Here is a 23,563-nt window from a genome sequence, read left to right as displayed (position 1 = left end):
TTTAGTAATATCTTGTTTCGCTTCGACCATGCCTGCCGTTTGTAATGCAGACACAGCCCATATTCCATACTCTTGAATTATAATTCTGACGTGTTCACTTGGATGCTGATGTTGATCTGCATCCATGGATTAGTTGTCGAATGCATAAACAAGCCCTCTACAATGCTCTTGAATTTCCCGCTGTTCCCTTGTATTTCGGAATGAACAAACAAAAGTGCCCTGCACTGTCGGCGTAATCTGCATAAACCAACATGTTCGATTATCATCGTATACACCGGTAAATTCGTCTGATCACTCACCTTCGCATCTAACCAATCAATCCATCAAATAAGAACAAATGATTTGTAATCCAAGAACCCTCATAACACAAATCGAGCAGGCTGTTTGTTACAGATACCCTTCCGGACTTGTTTGCCTTTACAGTTGTTACAGTACGCTCCTGCGACTCAAATTACCCTTTTCTAAACTCATGAAACTGTTCATATAAATTCAAAAGCCCTAGCTATGAGAATGAAACAATCATGCCTAAATGAGTTTTATTCGCAACCTTCTTACGTCAGTCTGAAATCCCTCTCTGTTGAAATCAACATGAACACGGCCAGTCAAAACTGTGTTATACCGGCTCTAGTGTGGTATCCTCCGGCGTTAATTAACGAAAGCCCAGTCGGGAGTTCCAACAAGGAAGACACCGTCCCCTTGGTGTCCTTTAGTTACCGGATCGATGCCACGTATCAAGCCACTTATCCGCACTCCGTCCAGTCGCGTCCGAGCGTTATCGAAGAACGAAAAGCAGGAGTCAAAAAAAGGAACGTGGAAGGCAGTCATGAGAAGGCGTTTGCGCCTGGCAGTAAGGTTTCATCGGCCTCAGTAACCTCTACTTCTGGAAATTTGCCGGCAGTCAAGGATCCGTTTTCGCCAGAGTGTCTAATTCCCATACCGAAATTGCACGGAGATCATCTGTTGTACTATGAACCAGTATTTCTACGGCGGCGTAATGAACGGGAGCGGCAGCGGGTGCGTTGCGTTAATGATGGATATACGCGGTAAGAGCATTTGACCTTTTCATTTGCACACATAAAACTATACGTTAATATATGTATTTAATTATATTGTTAGTTAAACTACATGTTAATATATTTAACTGTTTGCTTATTTCTGTATATTACGCTATATACGACATTCAATTATTAAAAACTATCTTGAATTCGTCAAAAACATGGTATTTTATGTTATCATGAATAATAATTATTTATTCGAGTATGCGTGGTAGATATGCGATATACATGTGGTCAGCTTGTTATATAATTCTATAAATTTACAACTGCACGATGGAAACTGTACAAAGTAAAACTGTCAGTTACAATTACCTCATTCAACAACAACTTCATGAAAGAAATTCGAACGTATCTAAACCGATCTTTTGTATAACGAACTAAACTGGCGGAAGATATCTATATTAATTTGCGGTGAAAATATATGCATTATGAAAGCTCGTAACATAAATTCAAATTACAACCCACAAAATATCCATTTGAAAAAAAGTTAACATTGTAAAATTGTTGTTCTTAGTTTGCGTCAAAAACTGCCAACGGAATCTTCACAAAAGCGCATGAGCAAAGTGGACATTTTGAGGGGAGCAATTAAGTATATCCGGCATCTGCAGATCTTGCTGGACTCGCCGGATTCCGTGGGCTGCCGACCAGTTACCGAGAAAATTCACACTAGCATTCGTGGTTCCAGACCTGGCTAATCTAATTTTTTTCAATTCTCTTTTCCTTCACTGGAAATTGAAAAGTAGTACCGTCTGACAGATAATCGCTGTTTTTAGCACTTGTAACTTCAAAACTTTGTGGCTTGCGGATAATCTTCGTCACAACATTCTGTATTTCAGTCAATTACAGACTGGCAAATCCTAAATTTTTATGGTTCCACGGTGTCATACTAATTATTATAGCTCTAAATACATTTGCAAAGCAAAACTGAAAGACCTGTGATTTCAGACAGTGTCGATTTAAATCTTGAAGCTCTTACCGATCCTGTTTTCCTTTGGGTGACGCCCGATTAGGTAGTTGCAATTGGTCACTCTGCATGGCCATGAGTGTATTCTTTAAAGTTCGGCAATATGGCAATTCGCGATCGGATTTAGTTTAACCGTTGCGTGCCAGCAAGTGACTGCGCAAAGCGGAAATTAAATTGTTAAATAGGATTGCGATACTGTTGTCTCCAACCCATAGACACTATTTCCTGCGGCAGCTTTAATTGCATGGCTAAATCACGCAATAAATGACAACGGAAACCGCTTGTTATCATGTAGTACTACAACAGCTGCTGAATAATTTATTACCCGAAATTGCAGACAGAGGTTTGTCTGACGACAGGCAACTGCAATTGAAAAGTCCGCTACATGACAGAGTATAAAGTCGGTTTTCCGTTTGACAGAATTATTCTATAACGATTTCCTAAACTTCTATTGTACGTACCTCGGGTTAAAAAATCCTTTACATGTTTGTAAGTTACAATCTATATAGATGAAACCCACCTTAATCCGCTCATGAATTTGTCTGCATTTGTTGGCAGGCAGTTTATTATACGACAGTGTTTCTGGACTATATAATTATTTTTTATGGCAAGCATTGTCAGTGTGTGGTTATGCATTATCAACTTTACCATTTAACCGAATTATTGCAAAGCATTTGTAAACATCTACGGAATCTTTGGCTGTAACCTTTAAAATGCATTCTAACGTATAAGATCGATTGTCCAAATGGGTGACCCTTTTGCATCTTCGCCATACGAAAATCGACAGGAGGTCGACCAGTGCCAGCTTTCCCCTCCGATAAAGCACTGTGACAGCGGATGCGCGTATATTTTATCCCCAATTTTGGCAGGAAGGCCGAGAAATAGCTCAACATTTGAAGGTTGCAAACCGGTGACACAATCCACCTTCCGCCGCCAGCGCGGAACGGATGTGACCTTTAACCGCAATATTCATCGGGCAATCGTGGGAAAAGCGCCACAAAGTGTCGCTCGACGAAATGCAAGAGAGCGACGCCGGGTACAGGCGGTGAATTTTGCCTTTGCCAGATTAAGAAAAGTCCTGCCGACCTACAGCCAAAAATGTAAACGCATTTCCAAAGTGAAAACGTTGCGGTTAGCAATAAATCACATCGACAACTTGAGCCGAATCTTAAATGCAAGCAACGCTAGTGCTGAACAATATTCGCACTCTGATTCTCATTCGAAATCCTGTGGAAAGGCGCCGTTACTTCCGGAGTACCGTCGTTACGCTTCAACCAGCGTTAATCATGAATTAGTGAAAGCTTTTCGCTGTTGTGGCACATCGTCTGCGTCTTCGGAATCCTTATTTCAAGTATACCGTATAGCTCTCATAATGCACAAATTAAAATAACGCATAAATTGAAATTAAGTTATATATTATATTAAAACTTTTGAAATCGATTAAAAAACCGTGTGTTTAATGTTTTAAAGTAAAAATGGATCGTATATTGCGATTCTATCATTCTGGAAACTCCCAAAGGCAGTATTAGTTGGATCATACTTTTTTGGAAATCGAAATCTATTACACTGCAAACTTTTTAAAGGTTCTATAAAAGTTTCTGTTTTGTGCTTTTTCTTGTAGGATGTGATGATTGAGTCAAAATTCCATACTGTTGATGAATGTGATCTCCGTTACGGAACAGGTTCCTTCACTAACACTACAACAGTATCATCGGAACAATAAGTTCTGCCAAATAAGATTCTGAAAGCGGTAATTAATAATGTCTCTCTTATGTCCAGCAAGCTTTTGCACCACTTATACTTTGGACGAGAAATGCGAAAATTCGAAAAGTATAATTATACAGGGCTGGGCTATTAACAGATAGCTTTGCAATATGGATAAAGTTTGGTGATAAAATGATCGATATCTGTAAAGGATAGTACGAAGTACTAGTAATGACTATACTTTAAAGTATGCTAATTAAATACATAGCTGCTCTTCATTTAATTTGGATTTAATTTAACCACGCACTAGTTTCAAGTTTTGGGTTTCACAATTCAGTTTTTTCGTAATTAAACGCTGGTTGCAACTTGCAACTAAAGATGAGGCGGCATCGTCCATTTCTGTACGAGTAGTGCACGAAACATTAGATTACCAACACATGCGTTTCACGGTCAGTTTTTCAGTTATAGCCCTGATTAATTGTTAAAAACAGCAGTAATGCATTATGCACTACGAGTATAAAGTATAAAATGTGCATTGCGCAGTTAATGTGCTGCACATTACACATTCGAATTACATATGTTTGCGGATATTGTAAACGACCATGAATCCGATCGAGCTCCAGTTAAATGCTTTCTGATTTGTGAAAATGACATGGCATATACCACCAAAGAATGTCAGTAAAAAACGAAATGCGTCACCTGATGAAAATGAACCAGTGCGGTTAGGTCTAATAACAATTTGTATCCTTTAAATTATATGGATGCCGACAAGAATCACCGGTTGCCGGTAGGAGGTATCGATCATCCATCAACTTGAGTCAGTGGCGGTATGATTATTAATTGTTAAAAGTATCAGTCTGTTTTGCTGAATGCAACATGCTGAAATATATTCGCCGATCAAATATCTTGCAACAGTTTGATTGACGATTTTACGACTGAATTATCGATTTATCACTTAAATGACAAAGTAAACCATCTGCCTATGACACGCGTATTGACTAACAATATTGAGTATTTTGACAATCTTTTAATGCATCGTATGCTGCCACAACCGATACATTTTCGGCTCATCAAAATGGTATGATAATGCTTATAAACGTAAACCCATGCTGGAGTAGACATAAAAACTTAAAGAATATTTATTGCCTTTTCATTGCCATGCAAAGATCTGCATCGTATGAAAAGTACAGTTTAAAAAATGTAAATCTTGTGATTTAATACATAAAAACCTATTACATCATTTACATGGCCGCAAGTACACGCATTCATTGGCACGCATTCAAGTGACATGGTGATCTATTAATTTTTTGTAAGTTACAAATAGTTCGTTATAGTAAGATGTGGTTTCGTTTTGCTGTATGTTTTTGTTGTGCACTGCTATTTCTTTTGCTGCGCAGTTATCGTACAATACTACAAAGTGTAAATATGTGTATTGCAAGACAAAATGCTTGGCGATAAAATCAAAAGGACAGAATACGTATCGCTGCTCTAACCAGTAAGTAGTTTTCATTGGTCTGGATATTACTGGATAATGCGTTACTTTGCGCGGAAACAAAAATTATTTCGGTCATTGCATCTCACTGTCTACCTCCTCAGACTTTCTTGCGATCAGTCCAGATCAACTATAACAGCAAAAATACTTGTATTAATATGACCAAATTAACACTTTGCAAAAAATTACAAAACTGAAGCCGCACTGGATTATTTGTTAGTGTTGCTGCTCTGGATCGTTAGAATCTGACTATCATGACCGATTTAAAGGTCAGTATCCCTAATGGGTCTTATTCGATTCGTTTGGTTACCCCTTCATGTTTAGGACCTTATCAAATATCGACACTCAAAACATTCGACAGAAGCAAAAGTACTTAGAAACGGACAAAATTTGGCTACTGCGCCCCTATCTACATGCCTATGCATGCAGGTCAGAAAGCTATTAAAATACAGAATGCCGCAGATAGTTAAGTGGAAGACGAGCTGCTCTTCATTTTCTTATTAACGAGACAGTGATGGACCGATAATAGGTAGTTAATAACGAATGACAGCGGTAGTCAAGGCGCAAAATCCATTGAAGGAAGTGAATACTTATTTAAGGCACGGCAAGAGAACGATAGAGCAAAGACAGTTCACAATAAACCTCCATCCGGTCTACGGTAAAATGATTTATTTGTGGCAAAGGTTATTATCAAATGTTGGTATTTAATTTTAAAAGCACAAAGCATCATTCGGTACACTTTTTTATGACGAAACTAAACTTCGAGCTTCGACAACTGAGCTACGCAGCGCTAGTGCAGAAGAGAACTGAGGAAGATAAAGAAATACACTTGCAATTTCATTTGTACCATTTGTTAAAATAATTTGTTGGCACTCGCAAAAATACTTTTATTATTGCACGTATGCTGTAATTACGGCACTCATTTGAGTCTGGGTTAAATTAATCACATATAGTACACAACAGTAATTATTACTGTTTATGCTGTAATGTAATTTCTTTTTCCACTTGTTACAACTTTACCAAAAATGCTGCCGTATATAGTTAACATGTGCTTTTATGAACTTATCGCACGGGTATACATAGTATGAACATTCACGAGCGCAAATACATAAAACCTTTAAGTAATGTTGTACCGGATATTTTCAAAAAATTATGGCGCAGGTAATATTCATTAATGAATTCTGCAGAATGAGTATTGAATGCCTAGCTTAACTTTACTGTGATAGCTGTTGTTTTGACGTCACAGCTCACCATATCATGGTCAATATTCTTCGTGCTATCATTGTCAATGCATGCATAGTTTGTTTATTTACAGCTACGCGCTTGACAGTTGACAAGTTGATGTATCATGAGGATAGTCGCAGGCATTTTTGCTCCTGTGCGTTCTAGGTACAGGTGTTCAGATGCCTCATGTTACCATTTAAATGTTTAATTAACGGCATGATGCCGGAGATAACTAGCTACTTTCGGTAGCCAGCTTTTCCAGTTATTGATTTAATTTCAGACCAAGTCATGCCGAATCACAGAAAAAGTTTTTCCCCGGTATGAACAAGAACAATACCACTGATTACTTCTACTTTAGTTCGGAATATATTACCGGACCTGGAAACAATCGTTCTTGTTAAAACAAGAAACGGTTAATTGCGTGTGCATCGCCAGAATTTTGATTAGGCAGCCGAGCAGATCGCGGCTGACTGTCATTAAGGCTTTCCTTTAGCGGCAATCGATCATACTCTATGGCGATACATTTTGATATCTGACTGGCTACACTTAAGAATTATAGAGCGTACGACCAACACGCGAGCTGCACAAGGGAAAACGGAGACAGCAGCACTCCAGTCCGGCACACTCTTGACGGTGGTGTCCAGTTTATGTGCTTTCGGCTGGACTCAGAACAAGGCCCATTAAGGAAAGAAGTCATCCGTCGCCGGCGATGGTTTGCACGCATAAAGCTATCCATATCAGTCGCAGGTGCCGAAATTATGTGCAGGCCGTTCACTGCCTGCACTTAAAATATGAATGGCGCAGTTGGGGTCTGAATTCTCCAAAGAAATCCTGGAGAAATGGCTCAATACCACCTTGCCATATTAATATTATTAACTGCGTTTTTTGATACTATCGTGGCCTCGTGAAAATAGTTTTACTAAGTGGGTGTATAATAATTGTGACATCCATTGACCAACCGCCGTGAAAGTCGGAAACGCAATCCCGGGACTAGTCGCACAAATTATTTTACTAGGACATCAGTTATTACGCATTCAACAGCCTTTGGAACAACTTATAAAACTGTTATATCGACAGTTTTAACAATATTTATATCGGGAAAATCTTGTAACAATTAATATTGCTGAAGTAACTACCCAATAAAGCAACGAGTGTAGCTGCTCATTAGAATATGATTTGATATCGATCACATCAATTATTTAAGTATAAACCTTTGTGACTTTTTTAAGAAAGCCAAAAGTGAATAAGACCGCAATCGCAGTCCAGATGCTGATAACTGCATTTCAAATCAGTTCGCTGAGAAAATATTCTATAAACAAATTAATTATACTACACAAATATTATACGAGTGCACGAAACTTATGGCTTTTTGCAAAAATACTGGCTGGTGAATCTCGATATGGTGTATGCCTATAGGTATTTTACTGTATGTTTAAGCTCATGACAACTAATGCTTGAATACGTATAGCTATTATGAATAAAAGAGCAAACTTTTAAAAATATTCGCCGTTATAAAAGCACGATAGAAGCAATGTTTCCCTCACATTCGCAGTTGCGTCGGTAAGGTCATCCTCTCCGAAGCTGTTCTTGCAGCTGTACTAACAGCCCCTGGTGCAGGCAAAGTGCAGACTTTCCGCGCATTCCGCCTTATTTGATTTACATGAACAATATGACGCTATTATTCGCAACAACATTTTCATCTTGGACAAACAAAACATTTTCACGCATGGCTTTTGTGCTTTCGTTCGATTCATCGTTTGTTTATAATAATGTACGTCCTGCTTTTCCAGGACTTGCAGTTTTATAGGATTTTGTGAAATATTTGCATATATACTCGTATATTAAACCTATTTTGAATGTACAAACCCAATTTGTCACCTCCAAGGGGCACATTTTTTGGAGCAGAAGCTACGTGGTTAACGACTGTGTACAGTACAAAAGCCGAAAAGCGCAACAGAATGCTGCTAAACTATGCAAATGACCCATATAACATTATGCATCTTATAGACCTACGGTACTACTCGTAGATCACTGAGATTAGTTTTGCAGACTGGGCCTTCTAACTCATTAATGCATGGCAGTATGTGCTGTGAAGGAACTTCATTTAATATGATTGTACACAAAAATTTTGTACGTAGCGAAGCACTCAGTTGTCGAACTTTTAAGGACATCCTTACAAGCTTGGAGCGGTATTTATCCTCTTCGTGAGGTGAGCTAAAGAAATTAGTGTTTTGGACAATGAGGTGCGACGGCGACCGGACGCAAGGTCATTTCAGGAGAGCGGCGTCAATATATATATATGTGCACACTCTGCCTTGCGCGTTCATTGCGATTTTTGTCAAGACTGGAGAAGATGGATCTTTTGTCTCCCCTGAGGCAGAGGAACGTGCGACAAAGAAGTAGGGAGTGGGCGATAAAGACCTACCAGCCATTGTCCTTTTCTCAGCACCCTTACGCCCTTTTCCATTCAGAAAAAGAGGGCTATCCGCGCCGTAACGTCTAGCTGGATTATATTTCCTTGTTTGATCACCGATTTGTTCGTGCATGCATTAATTTGCGCATTCAGTAAGCCATGCAAACTGTCCGTCCCTAACCGGATACGTTTCTCTCTCCATCAGTCTTACTAGTCATATTGACCATTGAAAGAACAGAGAATCAATGAGGCGATATTTCAGTTTTCAGATGCGGGATGGCGGTTGAATTACAATTATTAAAAGTTCGATAGCGGGGTATTAGCTGGTATTAAAATGTCAACGACTATAAAACGAAAAGAAATTACTGAATTCTGGCGTGCTTACCGTGTTTTGATGTAAAAAACATCGAGTAAAACTAAAAGTTCAGAGAAAATTATTCAGAAGTTCAAATAATATATAATTGTCAACAGGTTTAGCGCGACGAAGGGAACTGAAGCCGAGCGTTGCATGCAACGATTCTTTTGAAAAAGAATAAAAAAGTGCATGTTTATTCGATAAATAACGTTGTTGCGATATGGTAGGGCGTAGTATATTATACATTTACACAGTAATTAATACATTTTTTTGCAGATTTGGAAGGATTTGGTAGAGCGCTTTTTTATTGAACCAGTATTTGTGGTTAACAACAATTGCAGTTAAGAATTGAATTGAGAAACTGATATTCATATTTCCGTAAAAAACATGCGATTTTGTGGCAAAATTTACTACTACAGTACGGCCAAGTACTGTACAATCAATTATTTCGAAGAAGAATGACTGTTACGGTGTGTGTTTCTCAAAAACCAGCAGAATTTCCGCATTTTATTCGGTAATCAAAGCTGGACGTACCATGCCTAACCAATCAGGCTAATCCAAAGACAGACATCGCAGTCGGCATGCAAGCGCAAAAAAATTGGCAGTCAGCCGCCAAACACTATTGAGCAAAACATATGGATTATAATATGTACAAAATCTATTTCCAACAGTGACGCTAACCTTTTTTGCTATCAAGCAGTTAAAGTAAGTTTCTATTACAAATAAATCAGTTACGTATTAGTCAGTGCCGGTGTACGAGCGCAAACATTCGGCTGAAGATTCAGTTCACTGCGGAATGTACCAAGAAAATTCATCACTATTCTCTTCAATCTTCAAAAAATCGAAATCGGAATGAGCAGTTACCGATGAAGAGGCAGCTTGATCCAACAGATGGCCGCTGTCCGTCGTGATGCAACTGGTAGAGGAGCAATTGTTCATACAGCATAGCACAGCACTTGTTGCTGCCGTGAATGCTTCATTCTCTGCTGTCATCGATCGGCTGTCTTCCGGCACATGAACGGCATCCTTCTCATTCTTGATTTTGACAAATCCATTAAGCGATTGTTCGCCTAATAATCTCTCCATACCACGAATATACTCCACGGCGGAGCGCAGTGTTTCCACTTTGCTGAGTTTTTTATTTCCGTTGCCGGTCGGAACGTACTGACGCAGTTTGGCGAATCCCATATTGACTTGCTTAACCCGATTGCGTTCCCGTTCGTTTCGGCGCGCTACCTGTGCCGGCTGCGGAGATGCGACATAACTGTAGGCTTTCAATTGGGATGAGCGTTTATCGCGGTCCATGACGGGTGTCGACTGGGCAATTCTGGCATTCTTTGCAGTGGGTGCTTTCGGCGTCCGCATTTTCCTGGCTTTCCGTATAACCGGTGGCGCATTAATATTCAAACGATTGTGATGCTGATCGTATGAGCTGGTTAAAATGTTAGCAGGCATACAGCTCAAATTGAAATCCATAATTTAGGTCTGCGAAGAAGTCAGGTCTATGAAAATTAACTTGCACCGACCAACTTCGAAGTTGCTGAATGGAGGCCGAAAATAATAAAGCAGACTGATGTGTGTAACGGCTTCGAAACAACCTGACCGGCAGTCATCGTGAAAGTAAATTGTTCGGTAGTCCATTGGGTGCAGCAAACGCCGGCACGATCCAAGGCGGGGCATGCTGGATCAATTAGCAAGCTGGACGACGCCACACGCGCCCATGGCTGACCATTGGGATAAAGTTCCATTCATTTGCTTCCGTACAAAGCTGGTTGTGTTGTTTCAGTATAGGCAGGCCGGCCCGCAGGCCTATAACATGGTAACGATCTTTCGGTCGAAGCCATTTTGATGCACGTTAGAAATCACGAGTTACTATAATATTATTATATTGTACCAGTAGTTTATGTGGCAAATGTAAGTAATGCATACAATTATGGTCTATATATATGTACAATAGAGTACGTCTACGTGTGCGCGCGAGTGATCAACCTTTCTGATCATATTATTTTTATAAAAAACAAAGGAAGCAAATAATTACTGTACAAAGCGCTCCTCTGCTTGAAAAGCCATGAAAGATAATCTACGGAAAACTAAAAGATATCGCAATTAAGCTTGTAAAATGCAATATATGGAAGTATAAGTATGAAAGTATAATATCAAAATTTAGCTAACAAAAATACAATATTTGAAAGTATAATAAAACATAATTATTTCTGTTTTTATATATTTTATATCTATGTACAAGCGACATCTTAATACGCCTCGAAGGTGCTCTTGTATTCCAAAATCATGTGAAGAAAGTAATTTTTATGAAATTCGAGACAGAAACATAGATGAAAAGAAAAATCATTCATCAGAATGGAATGATGGTTCTATCAGTAATCTGGTAAAGAAAGATTGCAAAGGGCATTCCTTGGTTGTTCCTTGTTACGAAGTTAACGTTTACCTTTACCTTAATAAAACCTTGCGCTTACTGATATAATTAGAAAATTACTTAATTGCACTGTTCATTACCCATACCGGCCGAAATTAAGAATTTGCTTTATACTGAAACAGACAGTTTGCAACATATTGATCGTCACCAGCTGGGAATTTTGATCACAAGACACCGCATGGTACATAGATGTACATACATAAATTAGTATCAATAGAGCAAATTTAAACATTCGAGTGAAGTCAAATACGGTGTGGATTCAAATCATAATGTAAAATGGGCACACGTGAATTCCGAATGCTTGCATCTTACCGACAGTACACTCTTAAGGCGAGGTAATTGTTTTGCCTTCATTTTCAGAGGAGTTACAATAGCTACAGTTTCCCAGGTAGAAAAAAATGCTCTTTAAAATGGATGTTTTTTCGAAAATCGAAGATCCAAATAAAAGCACAACTGTGTAAAAGATCAAAAGGTACCGTGGGTCTAAAACGACGCTCGGGTCCAGCAGTACGTTCGATTCACTTAACTGCCATCTCCTCTCAAACCGAACCGCAAACAACCGCACGCGGGCTGCGTGTCTGCGTTGCGCTGCTACCGCGCGCAGACTGCGATTTGATGAACGTTATATGCAGCCTGCAGGTAGCGTGGTGGTATGTTTACCTTTCTGCGCGGCGCATATGCAGAGGACCATTTTCGAAAAACAAAAACCCATGTTTACTAGAATTAAAGTTTGGACAGTTCTACGCGCTTTGTAATCCATTGCCGCAATGGAATTGGCTGTTCTTGGTACCGTTGGAAAGACAAAATTATTTTACATACTGGGTTTTTTTTGATTTTGGAATGGAGCCATTCGAATTCCAACGCTCAGTGGTTTTCTCAGTTAGGGGGATTAGTTTCATGTTTAAAAATTTATATCTTTACTGTTTTTTACACAAGATTTTTTCCAAATAAATCCAATATGTAAAAAAATTATACGTTATATTTAGAAACAGCAAACTTGAAGTTGCCCCATTGGGTGCTTCAGCGCAGTTTTTTTGGGGCACATACAACATAATATTCTATATCCCGTTTGCATAGGAAAATTTCGAAAGAAGTGTGTGCTCTTAGTTTTTAATTTTGCCGTGACCTTGTGTCCAAGTAAAAACTAAAATTAGCGCACTAATATAGCATACATTGACTTAATCAAGTAAGGTGCGAAAAATATTGTACATGTTGTTTTTAATAAATGTATATACACGTATTGTTGGTTCCGGTTTTCTCCGCTATTGCTGTACATGCAGTAACAGCGGCTACTTACATCAATCTCACCTCCGTGAACGCAAGAGCCGCCGCGGAACAAGCTGAAAGGGGACAGCTAAGGAAGCACAGCTGGTTGCTCCAGAGATATGATTTTGTCCCGGAGTATCTATCTTGTCGCACCTTACGATCTACTGTGATAGTGTGGGAGGTTTGCACGGTCGACAGCTGTGCTGACCGGAAGCTGACGATCGTTTACACGGGTGGCACCGGTAACGGATGGGGATGCACGGTCATCCCATTGCAGTTGGCACCCTATCATTTTGGCCACCATTCATTTTGGCCACCATTCATTTTGGCCACCTTTCATTTTGGCCACCTTTCATTTTGGCCACCACTCATTTTGGCCACCATTCATTTTGGCCACCAGTCATTTTGGCCACCATTCATTTTGGTATTGGTATTAAGGTATTTATGTTTTTCGATATTTAATTAAGTGCAGTTGGATTATACATGTATTTAGTACGTATTTAAGGTGGCCGTATTTAATTACATAATAATGGTAATAACGAAATATTATAACGTTCGTGATAAGTTGTACTCACATTACAATCGCGTACATTACTATCGCGTACACAGCTTAATTACTAGTGAAAATGCAACAAACAAAAGAAACTAACAGAAATTGGAAAACAGAAAAATGGAAATTGGAAATAACAGAAAATTGGAAATTATGAACGCTAGCCAGTTACGTATACCGGCAACGCCGATATAATCATATAATGATATACGTAAATGCAAATACGCTGGACACTTAGCAATTAACTGTACACAATATGTAATAGGTCACACAAAACAAATTACAATGGTTCACCCCGTTTTCACAGCAGTATTTCTAGGTTTGTAGCCACCGATCTCAAGTAGTCCGCACTGTCCATCTGTCCGTAGCTCAAAGCGACTTTCTTAAGGCGCCTGGTGACCTCAACATACTTTTTCTTCTGCTTTGGTTCAGCACCTGCCATTCGCAACGCAACCTCTGTTTGCTGGTGTGAAATTTCCCGTGCCAGAAGGTCATGAAATGCATATATGCCAGGATGATCTTTATTCACAGCATCTGAAAAGGCGCGATGCCACGCTTCGAGGCGGTTGGTAGTGCGATGAACATCGTTTTCCAGTCTGTCCCAACAGCTCCAGAATTCCACTGGAAACAAAGGTTTGGTGGCGATGCATTTGTTCGCTGGAATTGAAAATGCGGTATGCCCAATGTATATCGTTCGTAAATAATCAATGAAGGCATCGCCTTGCTTGAACGGAAATTCTGGTATCTTCAACAGCTCCGCCAGAACGCGTTGAACATCCCTGACCGGAACAAATGCAAGCGCAAACAGCATGCGACAGGACAGGCTAAATTCAGGGTCAGTTGCATAAGCGGGTCCCAGTCCCAGGTTGCCAAGCTTTCGGTAAACACTCTGACCAAAATGAAAGTTGCAACCTACAAAAATATTATGTACTAATTAACTTTCCCTTTTTGAATAACAATTTATTACAGCGTTTGCGTGCACAATGGTTAATTTAAAATTAGGGATAATTTTATGATTTATCTGTATTTATAATAATAATCATATTAAATAGTACGAGTATTATAGTTCATGATATTTATTATTATATTTTGCCATTTGTACCTCGTAATTTCGAAACCGGAAAAACCGCCCGAAATGCGATGATCGATGACTGCTCAAAATCCATGATCATATATTCAGGACTAAACGTGCCCTGTCCACTTTTCCCCACCAACTGGTCACGAATAATGTTAAAAAAGCGGCGGTATGTGAGCTCGCACTTATTTGGCAGTAATCCGTAGATTAGGGGAACCGTTGATCCGCATACATTGCCGTGGACAGTGTACAGGTGCGTAAAGATAGGCGGGCTCACGCTGAATGTTCCATCGCTGAGCCAAACAGCAGAATTTGCCAGATGATCAAAGCATTTGGAACCACCAAAAACAATAATGCGGTGCTCATCTTCCCGTCCAGTGTCGGCAACAAGTATCGACTCCCCACGCGCATTTTCTTTTAAAAAATAACTTTCATCAATATCTGCCAAGGTGCTTACGCGTGTGCCAGGTACACCTGCAGCTTTTCTCTGGCGTACAATGGTTTGGGCAAGGGCATCATACGATGTCATTTGAACGGCAACAATCAGCGGGATATCAGCGCGAACTTCATCAATGATTTGGCGTGGTCTTTCTAGTGTTGTGGCTGCACGCGCTTTCAGCACTTGTCTTGCGGAATTCGCGTTGACCTTCACAACGTCGGGAGCGTGGGAATGCTGGTCGCGCTCAGTTACTTTGCCATTAACGTAAAATAGACGGGCCTTACAACGAGTGTTATCTCTGCAACGCCAAGTTTGACAGTCTTCCGTCTTAACATCAGCACGTTTCCACGCTTCGATGTATTCGTACCCGTTATGGATCAAAACCTTCCCTTTACGATTAGTCACAGAAAACGTTACTTCGGCCATTGTTTTTGTAAAGACAGATAAATAAAACAAAAAAAAAACAGAAGAATCAGAGAACTGTTTTTTTCAGTTGTTCGCATTGCAATTAATATAAACTGAACGGTCGAGTCGGTTCGAATCACTTAACACGGCGATAATGTAGACTGATGTACAGCGAGAGCAGATATACTAACATATATATCATGTAGATATCATGTAGATGTAGATCATGTAGACTGATGTACAACGAGAGCAGATATACTAACAGTATATCTGCTCTCGTACAGCATCAAAATCGAACTCTACAGTCATTCGGCGCCATTAACTGTGTACAGCTAACTTATTAACCCGTTTTAAATTCGAATCACCTAATAACTGTACAACCATAATACTGCGGATATTTAAATTGCACTGTACTTACTGCGCTTATTTGCCATATAGTACTTATTGCATAATACAGTGCAGTAATTCAAGTAAAGTATTTGCGTTATCATTATTGCAATTTGCAAGCTACTAGCAAGTATAGGGATCTACGTATTACGCTATACTATGGCTAAAACTCATAAGTCATAACAGATAACAATGTCAATTTAAAATAACCCATAGAAAAATTATAAAGCAGCAACGGCCTCATACTCCTACTTAAAAGTAAGTACACTCTGTATATAAATATTGGTATATAGATATTAAGTACGTACTAGTACATAATTACTGGTTACGGGTGGCCAAAATGAATGGTGGCCAAACTGTATGGTGGCCAAAATGTATGGTGGCCAAAATGAATGGAATGGCAAAATGTTAGGCAAACGTAACGCAAGGTCATCGCAAGACTTTGTTATATATATCCATCCATTTGGACGTTCAATTGACGTGACATGTTCAATTAATTTTTAGAATTTTACCATAATATTCCTTCGGATTGTAGCGATAGAAATTGGAATGTAGCGTAGTAGGAGTGCGGATTGCTTCTCTCTACTGTTTATTGGTTGTTGTGTTCGTGTTGATCAGAATCTCAACTCTCTTGCGTTTTACCGACCGCATCTTCTGATCCGAAACATCCTGAAATTCGTCTTGCTGCAGCTTGCTCAGAATCTCGCCAATTAATTCTTGCTCCTGTTATCTTGCCCCGCGCTTAATTAGATAAACGCCTCTTGCTCATCAACTTGCTTTGCTTGCTGAATCTTGCTTTGCTTACTCTGTACTTGCAGTTCATAGTTGGACCGTGTACCCGACTCGAACAAAAGAAATATTGGCGGCATTCAAGGTTTCTCACTCACGTTGCTGCTACCCCGGCGGCTTCCCACACGATTTGGAGTTTTGGACCGTTTATTTCTTATTTATTTACGTATCATGAGACATGAGTAGAATTTTATACCGTCTATTTATTCTTATTAATTTCTTAGTATCTGCAATAACAAACCGTTACATACGCGTTTTAACCGGCTTTGAAGATATGCCTCCTTGAAGTCTTCCGTTTTTATTACATTTAATATGAATTATTATCGGAAATTTTATGGATATTCTTGTTCACTTTACAATTAGTCTTTGTTAACTGTGAACGTCAGACTTCTACGGTTGTGATTGTACTTTTCAACAACTTTTGGAATTCTCTACGTACTCATTCTTCGAAATTTTCCCATTTTGTTTATTAGTCTTCTTCGTAATTGTTTCGCGCTCGGTTCCTGGGAATAAACTATCAGATCGGTTTAGCAACGCCGTAACGGCTGCACCTTGGCTCATTCGATGATGCGAAAACTCCAGCCACTGTCTTCATCTTCAACAGTATCCCAAGGAATGCCCGGTTACTCGAAAATAACTTTCGCAAGGACTTCGCCAGCGAGGATAGACAATGATAGTCAGTCTAATCTTCGTTTCGTTATTGACCAAAGAACTCCGTTCCACTGTACAAAGAAGCTGTCCGCGAAGGTGAACAAAGGTATTGAATGTTTTTGAACAACTGAATCGTACGTAAATGTTGACAGTGCTGATTTTGAGTTCTTTCAGCAACACTCTACAGGTTTTATGGGGAAAAAATTCTGCATGGAAAAAGGAAAAAAGAATTCTGCATTTTCCCATAAATCTCCGAAATTTTAAATTACAAGGCGCAGTTAACGGCATTTCTCTCTCTTCCTGGCAGGATGCAAATCAGGCTGATTGTCCGAATTTTATTGCAGGGGTTGTAGATGTGGAAGATGATTCCGATGCAGAACTGGAACGAACGGTTTCCTCCAAGCGGAGAATGAGAATAAAGGCACAAGCGATTCATAGGAGTACCGTGATACTCGACAATGATTCTGGTACTATACTTTTGTGGCTTTTTACACATAATTAATGATAATTTCTTGATCAAGACGTATTTGGCAAAGAGAAATACTGGCCACTGTAATTGACATCTTTCATGCCAACGTCTTCACTGCGACTAAAATTAAAAATTATTTCAAATATTAAAAATATTTGAAAATGCTTTCAGCCAATGTTGGTCACATGTTCTGGATTCAGCATTAGAAGTGGCGATTTTGCATTGGTAGCTCGGAATGGCCGAATGGGTTTACTTTCACGCTCGCTAGTCGCTACTCTGAAATTTTCATCTTTTCTGTTGGGGTTGTTAACCAACATTTAACGTAGTACGGACTGACAGATCGTGTTCTTTATCATTACTTATTGTTTTCGTAGTATGTCCGCGTCAGTAGACTCAGTACTTATAGAATTCGAAGGCTATAGTGCCTAGTTGAGATAAATTATGTGTGTTTCATTGGTTATTGTTGTTTTATTTTAGACTCTGATGGCAGTAATGGCGTCATTCAAAAGGATCCAGATAGGCGTGCCACCAGAGCGAATATCCGCTCAGCCACAATCCAGTTCAGCCAAGTTTGTAGTAGTTCAGATGACGAAGCCAAAGTAAAGCATGTGGATGATAAAAAAACTACGTTTACTAATCGGACTGTCAGTAATTCTAAGGTATGCTGACTGGAACTTCCAGGCGCACAAGTATTCATAAAATGTTTTCCGTTGCGAGTTGTACCGGCTGTGACAAGAGAATAGTTTTGCAATTTTAAAATCGTGGAATATATACGCTTGAAGCCTGCTGCTTTAACTTTTTCTGCATCGTTTTTTGTGGTTTTACAACCCGTGCAGAAACGGAAGCGAAATCACTCGGTTGGTAGTAGTAAGAAGCAGCCGAGAAAGAGTACGGACGGTGGCCACCATACAAAAGCAGTGGTAAAGAAGAAAGGTTCATTGTTGTTGCCGAAAGGGTGTTTGCTAAATCCGTTCGAGCAGGACAATGGTGACTGTACATTGGATATGGAGCCAGTTCCTGAAGTTGAAAGCTTCACGCAAGGTATACAATGAATAATGCATTTCAGAATCCAGAATTTGGAAATGAAGATTTTGATTAAACGTGTCTAACGTATCCTTTGATCGGTTAATTTTAGTATTCCTTTTACAGCTGTACTAACGTCATGATTGTAGATGGGAACAGTGGCTTTTCTCAGCCGTCATGCATTTCAAATTCATCCATGATCACATTGACAGCCGCCGATTGGGATTTGGAAAGTAGCGCCAGTTGTTCCAAGGGTCCCAAAAGACAGCCGCGGGGCAGAGAAGCGAAACCCGCTGTCGATGGTTTAGTCGCTCGGCTAAGAACTCTTCGGAGAACGGATCAGGCTGATCAAGCGTTTTGGGAGAAGAAACAAATGTTACCCCATCCACCCAAACCTGCTGAAAGGTGAACAGCAGTTGTTGCCTATAAAATGTCGTTACTGTTCCAGATTCCAACGTTTCTGGACCTTTTACCGAATTGTAATATGGTTTTTTTTAGTTTTGACGACGGATTACCATCTCGGCTCCATTTTTGCTACAATAGAATTCTTCGAAGCGATCGTCATTTGATGGAGATTGAATGCCAGATTCTCTGGGGAAATGCAGGCGACTTTTCGAACACTATGGATGCAGCGGCACCTGGGCCAAGATGGGTGAAAATAATCTTAAACAAAACGGAATACGATAGGCTGGGTTTCCAGCACGGTGGAACTTATGAGCTGTTCAGGCCATGGTATGACTATTTTGAAGCAAAATATTGCACTGCTTGCATCGTTACTTGAAAGACATTGGTTTGCAGGATAAGATTCAATGATGTTTCTGATGAGTGTCCAGTTCTGTTCTGCCCGCACTATTTTAGAAAGTTGAATGACAGTAAATGAAATATTTTATACCAGTGATAATTCAAAGATGTGTGGGACATTGGACAACTACAGTCTTTTTTGATAGTCTTTTTTTTGGATAACAACAGTCTTTTTTTTCTTTTTTTTTGAGAGTCCTCAAACTGCTGTGATGGCTAAAACCGCGCTAGGATACGAAAATACCGTCATCGTCATTTTGTTGCTTTACTTTTATCTTCCCGCTGATTTCTGGTGTGTACTGTACTTTTATGATGTGGTGCTTGATAAGCTTAAAATCGAACTGTTACCGATATGATCAGTGATTAAATTTTTTGGTTCCACTATTCAGAAGAATCACTGATTTGCTACGCGTCATTTGGGACGCGATACAGGCTTCGGTCACATAATTACATGACAGAGAAGAGACTGAAGGACGGATTACCATGTATTAATCCCATTGGATGTCTCCACGTTATATTATCCGCATGAAAACCCGTCCAAAACAAAACGAGTACTGGTCATAGTGGTCAGTAACGACAGGACAATTTTAACAGCCGTCTCAGTACTATGAGCTGTCTTCGCTATCGGAGCCAAAGAGTTCAGCATTTGTCGCCGTTTTCGATGACTGATCGACGTGTTCTGTGTCAGAAGCTGGACTGCTGCTCCTAGAAGATTTCGATGATGGACTGGGACTTCTAGAGGCTCTTTCCTGTTTAGTGTTGGCTTTCGACTCTGTTTCCGGTTCCTCGTCAGTTGGGCCCTCGTCTTCTTGCTGAACTCTTTCATCGGCTGAAGACGCTTCCGATCCTTCTCTCTCAGGAATCGGGGAAACTAATGCGCGCAAAATGAGGATAACAAAGATCGCTATCAAAGTCTACAAGATGTAGTACCGGTAAGCAGCCATATCAACCTTATTCGCACGGTCGTACCAGCGAGCGTACAGGTATAATTTAGTACATATCTGCTGATCGTACCCGCATATACATACCGTATACGCCAGTGACGGCTGGTCGCCTAAATGTGGTACTGATTGTGAGAAACAGTACGATCTTTGAGGCATTTTTATCCTAATTTTCATGCATAGTGTTGATCGCTAGCATGCGCCAACCAACGGACAACATCACCACTATGTTCACGAAAACTTACCATTTCGTCTAATCTCTTCGTCTTCTTCAGGCGGACCCATTTCGAAAGCTTCCATGCGAGTTTTCTGTAAATAAGTGCACAGAAAATGATAAGGCTGAAGCTGCGATTTAAGCGAAAATTTCGGGAAAATTACTCTTTCGTCAAGTTCTGCTAGCGTAAGTTGTCGGAATCGAACAACTAGCCGGGATTTGGATTTCTTACTTCCACGCATTCTTCGTATCAAGCGAACCCTAAATAACATCGGAACACATTATAATAACATACGAAATCTAATTAGTAATGACAAACACAACAGACTGTAAGAGCAACAGTTACTAGTACTTTGTATCCAGATCGGTGTACAATGCTGCATTTTCTCGTAAGTTCAAAGCAAAAACTGGCTCTTCAAACCGGCCCCGTCGGTCATCCACTGGCAAGGAGAATTCCCGATGCAGCTTGTAAATATACCTGTCGCAAATTAGTCATTGTATTACTAATCATATGACGCACCAGACTTTATCAAGCTCCTACTCTTCACTGTCGTCCCCAGATCTTTCTTTATCAAGCTTCTGAAGTGTCTCTTCCGTGGGCAAAAAGTAAGCGACAACCTGGTTACCTTGTGCATCCGTCATTCCACTGCGAAAAAAATGGTCCAAAGTAATTCATTAATATACGATCGAACCGCTTATTTCCTTTTGTGTGTAACCAAATTATTCATGCTTTATAATCATATATATACTGCACTGCATTCCCAAACTCACCGCAACATTGCATTTGCCATAACTTCGTCCGGAGTAAAGTGCGGAATATGGGCCGTTGATGGCGCAGGATCACTCTCGAACGTTACGATTACGGTAGGGAATTTCACAAGCTAATGAACAACATGCCTAAGTACTTAATTTTATAACCACTTCCGATATCTGCCATTCAAATACTGTACATCAAAATTTGGAAGAAGTGGAATTTCTTCGACAACCGTAAGGTTTGGTTTGGTAGGATGTCTTTTCGGCTACGAAAAGAATTTCATGAAACTAATAAATACTGAATACGTCTAGTTCTACATATAGAGTGATAGCTAAAATACCTTGCCGATTGCGTTGTCGAAAGTCTCCTGAATGGCGTCAATTCGTTTCTGGCGAGTTCGCTGAACGGCTTCCGCTGGGAGGTGATGCACCACCGGTCGATATTTCCTGAAACAGCAGATCAGCGAAAATATGCACAAAAGTAAATGTGCATAAATCCTAAAATTTGCAACCAACAAATACTAAAAACATACTCTCCTGATCCCTCGGCTCGATTCGGAGCAAAGTCATTCAGGATCAGCTGTGTTTTGCGCAGCCATGCGACATGTCGTCCGTGGTCCATTCTCCTGCAAACAGCCACAAATCAAAATCGATCACGTGCATCCAACAACAATTGCAAAGTACTGTGGTTTCTGTGCGCTGGTCTCCGACAGAGCATCATCCTGGCACAACAACTGATCAATCGCTCTCCCTTTCTCATCTGCAATATAGATAGCGACATGATACTGCGAGTTCTCCGCGATACGCTTTTGGCCGCTTTGCTAACAATTTTACCCAGGACTTCGGGCCTAATTTGGGGTGGCGGAGTAAGCAGATTCAGCTTCATGCCCATGTCCGTGTCGCAATTAATATCTCTTCTGTACTCTTTCTCCAAGGATGTAGCCACATAGCGCACGTAACTATCGCATATTCTTCGTTATTCAACAGTTAGGTACGTAACAGTTAACACCACTAACTCGATCCTCAAAAATAAAATTAACCGTGCTCAAATGTAAACAATTTGAGTTGAACAACCACGGAGTCCAATACAAACAAACAAATAAACCATTGAGTACAATATACGTAATATCTATACATAGTTCTACAATGTACACTTCATAGTTCATCGATAAATCTTGCAAAGCTAAGTAATGGCTCTAGCGCACCACAATGCATGCGCATGCTGTACTTACGGGCTCAAGTCCACACTGTATGCAAGAAATTTTGGATCCGCAGGAATATCGGGGAGTCGGTTCAGATATTTAACTTTGCAAAGGAAATCATCACGTTCCGCTCTAAAACAACACAAAATGCATAATACAGAAATATGGTTAATGTATCCCGAAAGTAAACGTTTTTCTAGTCAAAGGATTATGGTGTACTGTGCAGCTGGAAGACTTTAAGGGATCAGCCGATGCATTTAATAGCCATTACGGTAGCAATGATCTTACGGTGTAGTTCCTGAACGACTTGGTCTTCCATCGCGGGAAGGGTTCGTATTGTGAGACGGCATGTCAACGAGCCTGGGATTGTCTACTCTTGAAAGTACCCCTCTGTAATCCTCCAAGGCAATCCTGATCAGTCCTTTGAAGTCAAGAATGTGCAATACAACGAGCGTAAAGACAAACTTGATGGATGACGAAGCGCGGAAGTATGAAGTACTCGTATAGATGGTGGACGTACTAAGTCGTGTAGTGAGTCACAGCGTAGTTACTTACTCCTCTACTAATCCATACGCTGTGACCAGCTGCGTGCGTCTGCCGGGTATGCACCAGACTCAGTACCCAACCAAATTTCGCCCATCAATGTTACAGGGAATCTAGTAAAATTAATTTGTGATATCAGAAGCAGATCATTGGGAACGAGAAAGAACCAAAACTGCTAAACAAAAAATAGTGTTCTCATAAATCTCCGGGTTTCTGCTGCCTAGATGACTTTTGATTTGTGAATGGTGGAATCAGGAATGTCTGGTGTTTACCAAAGCATCCGCTGGGACGCAGCTACGTTAAAGCAGTGCTTTAACGTAGCTGCGCCCCAGCGGTCTTCTATGGGGTCTGGTATGTAGACAGTAGAGATTTCTCTACTCTACTCGTAGTGATTTTTCAGATTCCAGAAAGACGAAT

The 23,563-nt window shown here is 40.1% G+C and overlaps 6 protein-coding genes across 9 annotated transcripts; 3 read left to right on the top strand and 3 right to left on the bottom strand.

Moving 5' to 3' along the window:
• Positions 1-501: 501 nt before the first annotated feature.
• On the top strand, positions 502-2,059 carry LOC129586360 (uncharacterized). The gene is made up of 2 exons (XM_055479542.1): positions 502-1,043; positions 1,570-2,059. The coding sequence occupies exons 1-2, from the start codon at positions 505-507 to the stop codon at positions 1,748-1,750; spliced, it is 720 nt and encodes a 239-aa protein (XP_055335517.1). The 5' UTR covers positions 502-504; the 3' UTR covers positions 1,751-2,059.
• A 404-nt stretch (positions 2,060-2,463) lies between these two features.
• Positions 2,464-3,793, top strand: LOC129586343 (protein Fer3-like). Its single transcript, XM_055479526.1, has 2 exons — positions 2,464-3,370; positions 3,641-3,793. The coding sequence occupies exons 1-2, from the start codon at positions 2,765-2,767 to the stop codon at positions 3,740-3,742; spliced, it is 708 nt and encodes a 235-aa protein (XP_055335501.1). The 5' UTR covers positions 2,464-2,764; the 3' UTR covers positions 3,743-3,793.
• Positions 3,794-9,993: 6,200 nt separating this feature from the next.
• On the bottom strand, positions 9,994-10,728 carry LOC129586344 (achaete-scute homolog 1-like). Its single transcript, XM_055479527.1, has one exon. It carries the CDS (start codon positions 10,681-10,683, stop codon positions 9,994-9,996), a length of 690 nt encoding a protein of 229 aa, XP_055335502.1. The 5' UTR covers positions 10,684-10,728.
• A 2,752-nt stretch (positions 10,729-13,480) lies between these two features.
• Positions 13,481-15,480, bottom strand: LOC129586264 (uncharacterized). Its single transcript, XM_055479379.1, has 2 exons — positions 14,560-15,480; positions 13,481-14,369 (listed from the first exon to the last, which is right to left on the bottom strand). The coding sequence occupies exons 1-2, from the start codon at positions 15,395-15,397 to the stop codon at positions 13,759-13,761; spliced, it is 1,449 nt and encodes a 482-aa protein (XP_055335354.1). The 5' UTR covers positions 15,398-15,480; the 3' UTR covers positions 13,481-13,758.
• Positions 13,759-19,869, top strand: LOC129586267 (uncharacterized). Of its 3 annotated transcripts, none has more exons than XM_055479383.1 (9): positions 13,759-14,131; positions 14,212-14,292; positions 16,582-17,309; positions 17,548-17,670; positions 18,150-18,331; positions 18,509-18,713; positions 18,845-19,100; positions 19,194-19,427; positions 19,494-19,869. In XM_055479383.1, exons 3-9 carry the CDS (start codon positions 17,117-17,119, stop codon positions 19,573-19,575), a joined length of 1,275 nt encoding a protein of 424 aa, XP_055335358.1. In that variant the 5' UTR covers positions 13,759-14,131; positions 14,212-14,292; positions 16,582-17,116; the 3' UTR covers positions 19,576-19,869. The 3 variants fall into 3 exon arrangements, with proteins under 3 accessions (XP_055335358.1, XP_055335359.1, XP_055335357.1); XM_055479384.1 differs by having other exon boundaries at positions 17,378-17,670; XM_055479382.1 differs by having other exon boundaries at positions 16,582-17,670.
• On the bottom strand, positions 19,824-23,392 carry LOC129586266 (RNA polymerase II-associated factor 1 homolog). Of its 2 annotated transcripts, XM_055479381.1 has the most exons (14): positions 23,159-23,392; positions 22,892-23,024; positions 22,634-22,735; positions 22,236-22,360; positions 22,086-22,161; positions 21,935-22,027; positions 21,743-21,848; positions 21,599-21,667; positions 21,420-21,529; positions 21,190-21,294; positions 21,001-21,126; positions 20,813-20,909; positions 20,680-20,743; positions 19,824-20,364 (listed from the first exon to the last, which is right to left on the bottom strand). In XM_055479381.1, the coding sequence occupies exons 2-14, from the start codon at positions 22,951-22,953 to the stop codon at positions 20,099-20,101; spliced, it is 1,401 nt and encodes a 466-aa protein (XP_055335356.1). In that variant the 5' UTR covers positions 22,954-23,024; positions 23,159-23,392; the 3' UTR covers positions 19,824-20,098. The 2 variants fall into 2 exon arrangements, with proteins under 2 accessions (XP_055335356.1, XP_055335355.1); XM_055479380.1 differs by having other exon boundaries at positions 22,892-23,392.
• Between the last annotated feature and the right edge of the window lie 171 nt (positions 23,393-23,563).

The sequence above is a fragment of the Paramacrobiotus metropolitanus genome, unplaced genomic scaffold, assembly GCF_019649055.1.
Source record: "Paramacrobiotus metropolitanus isolate TYO unplaced genomic scaffold, Prichtersi_v1.0 Parri_scaffold0000020, whole genome shotgun sequence".
NCBI classification, from domain to species: Eukaryota; Metazoa; Tardigrada; class Eutardigrada; order Parachela; family Macrobiotidae; genus Paramacrobiotus; species Paramacrobiotus metropolitanus.
Note: the sequence above shows the minus strand (reverse complement) of the source record. Positions and strands in the feature narration are given on the sequence as shown.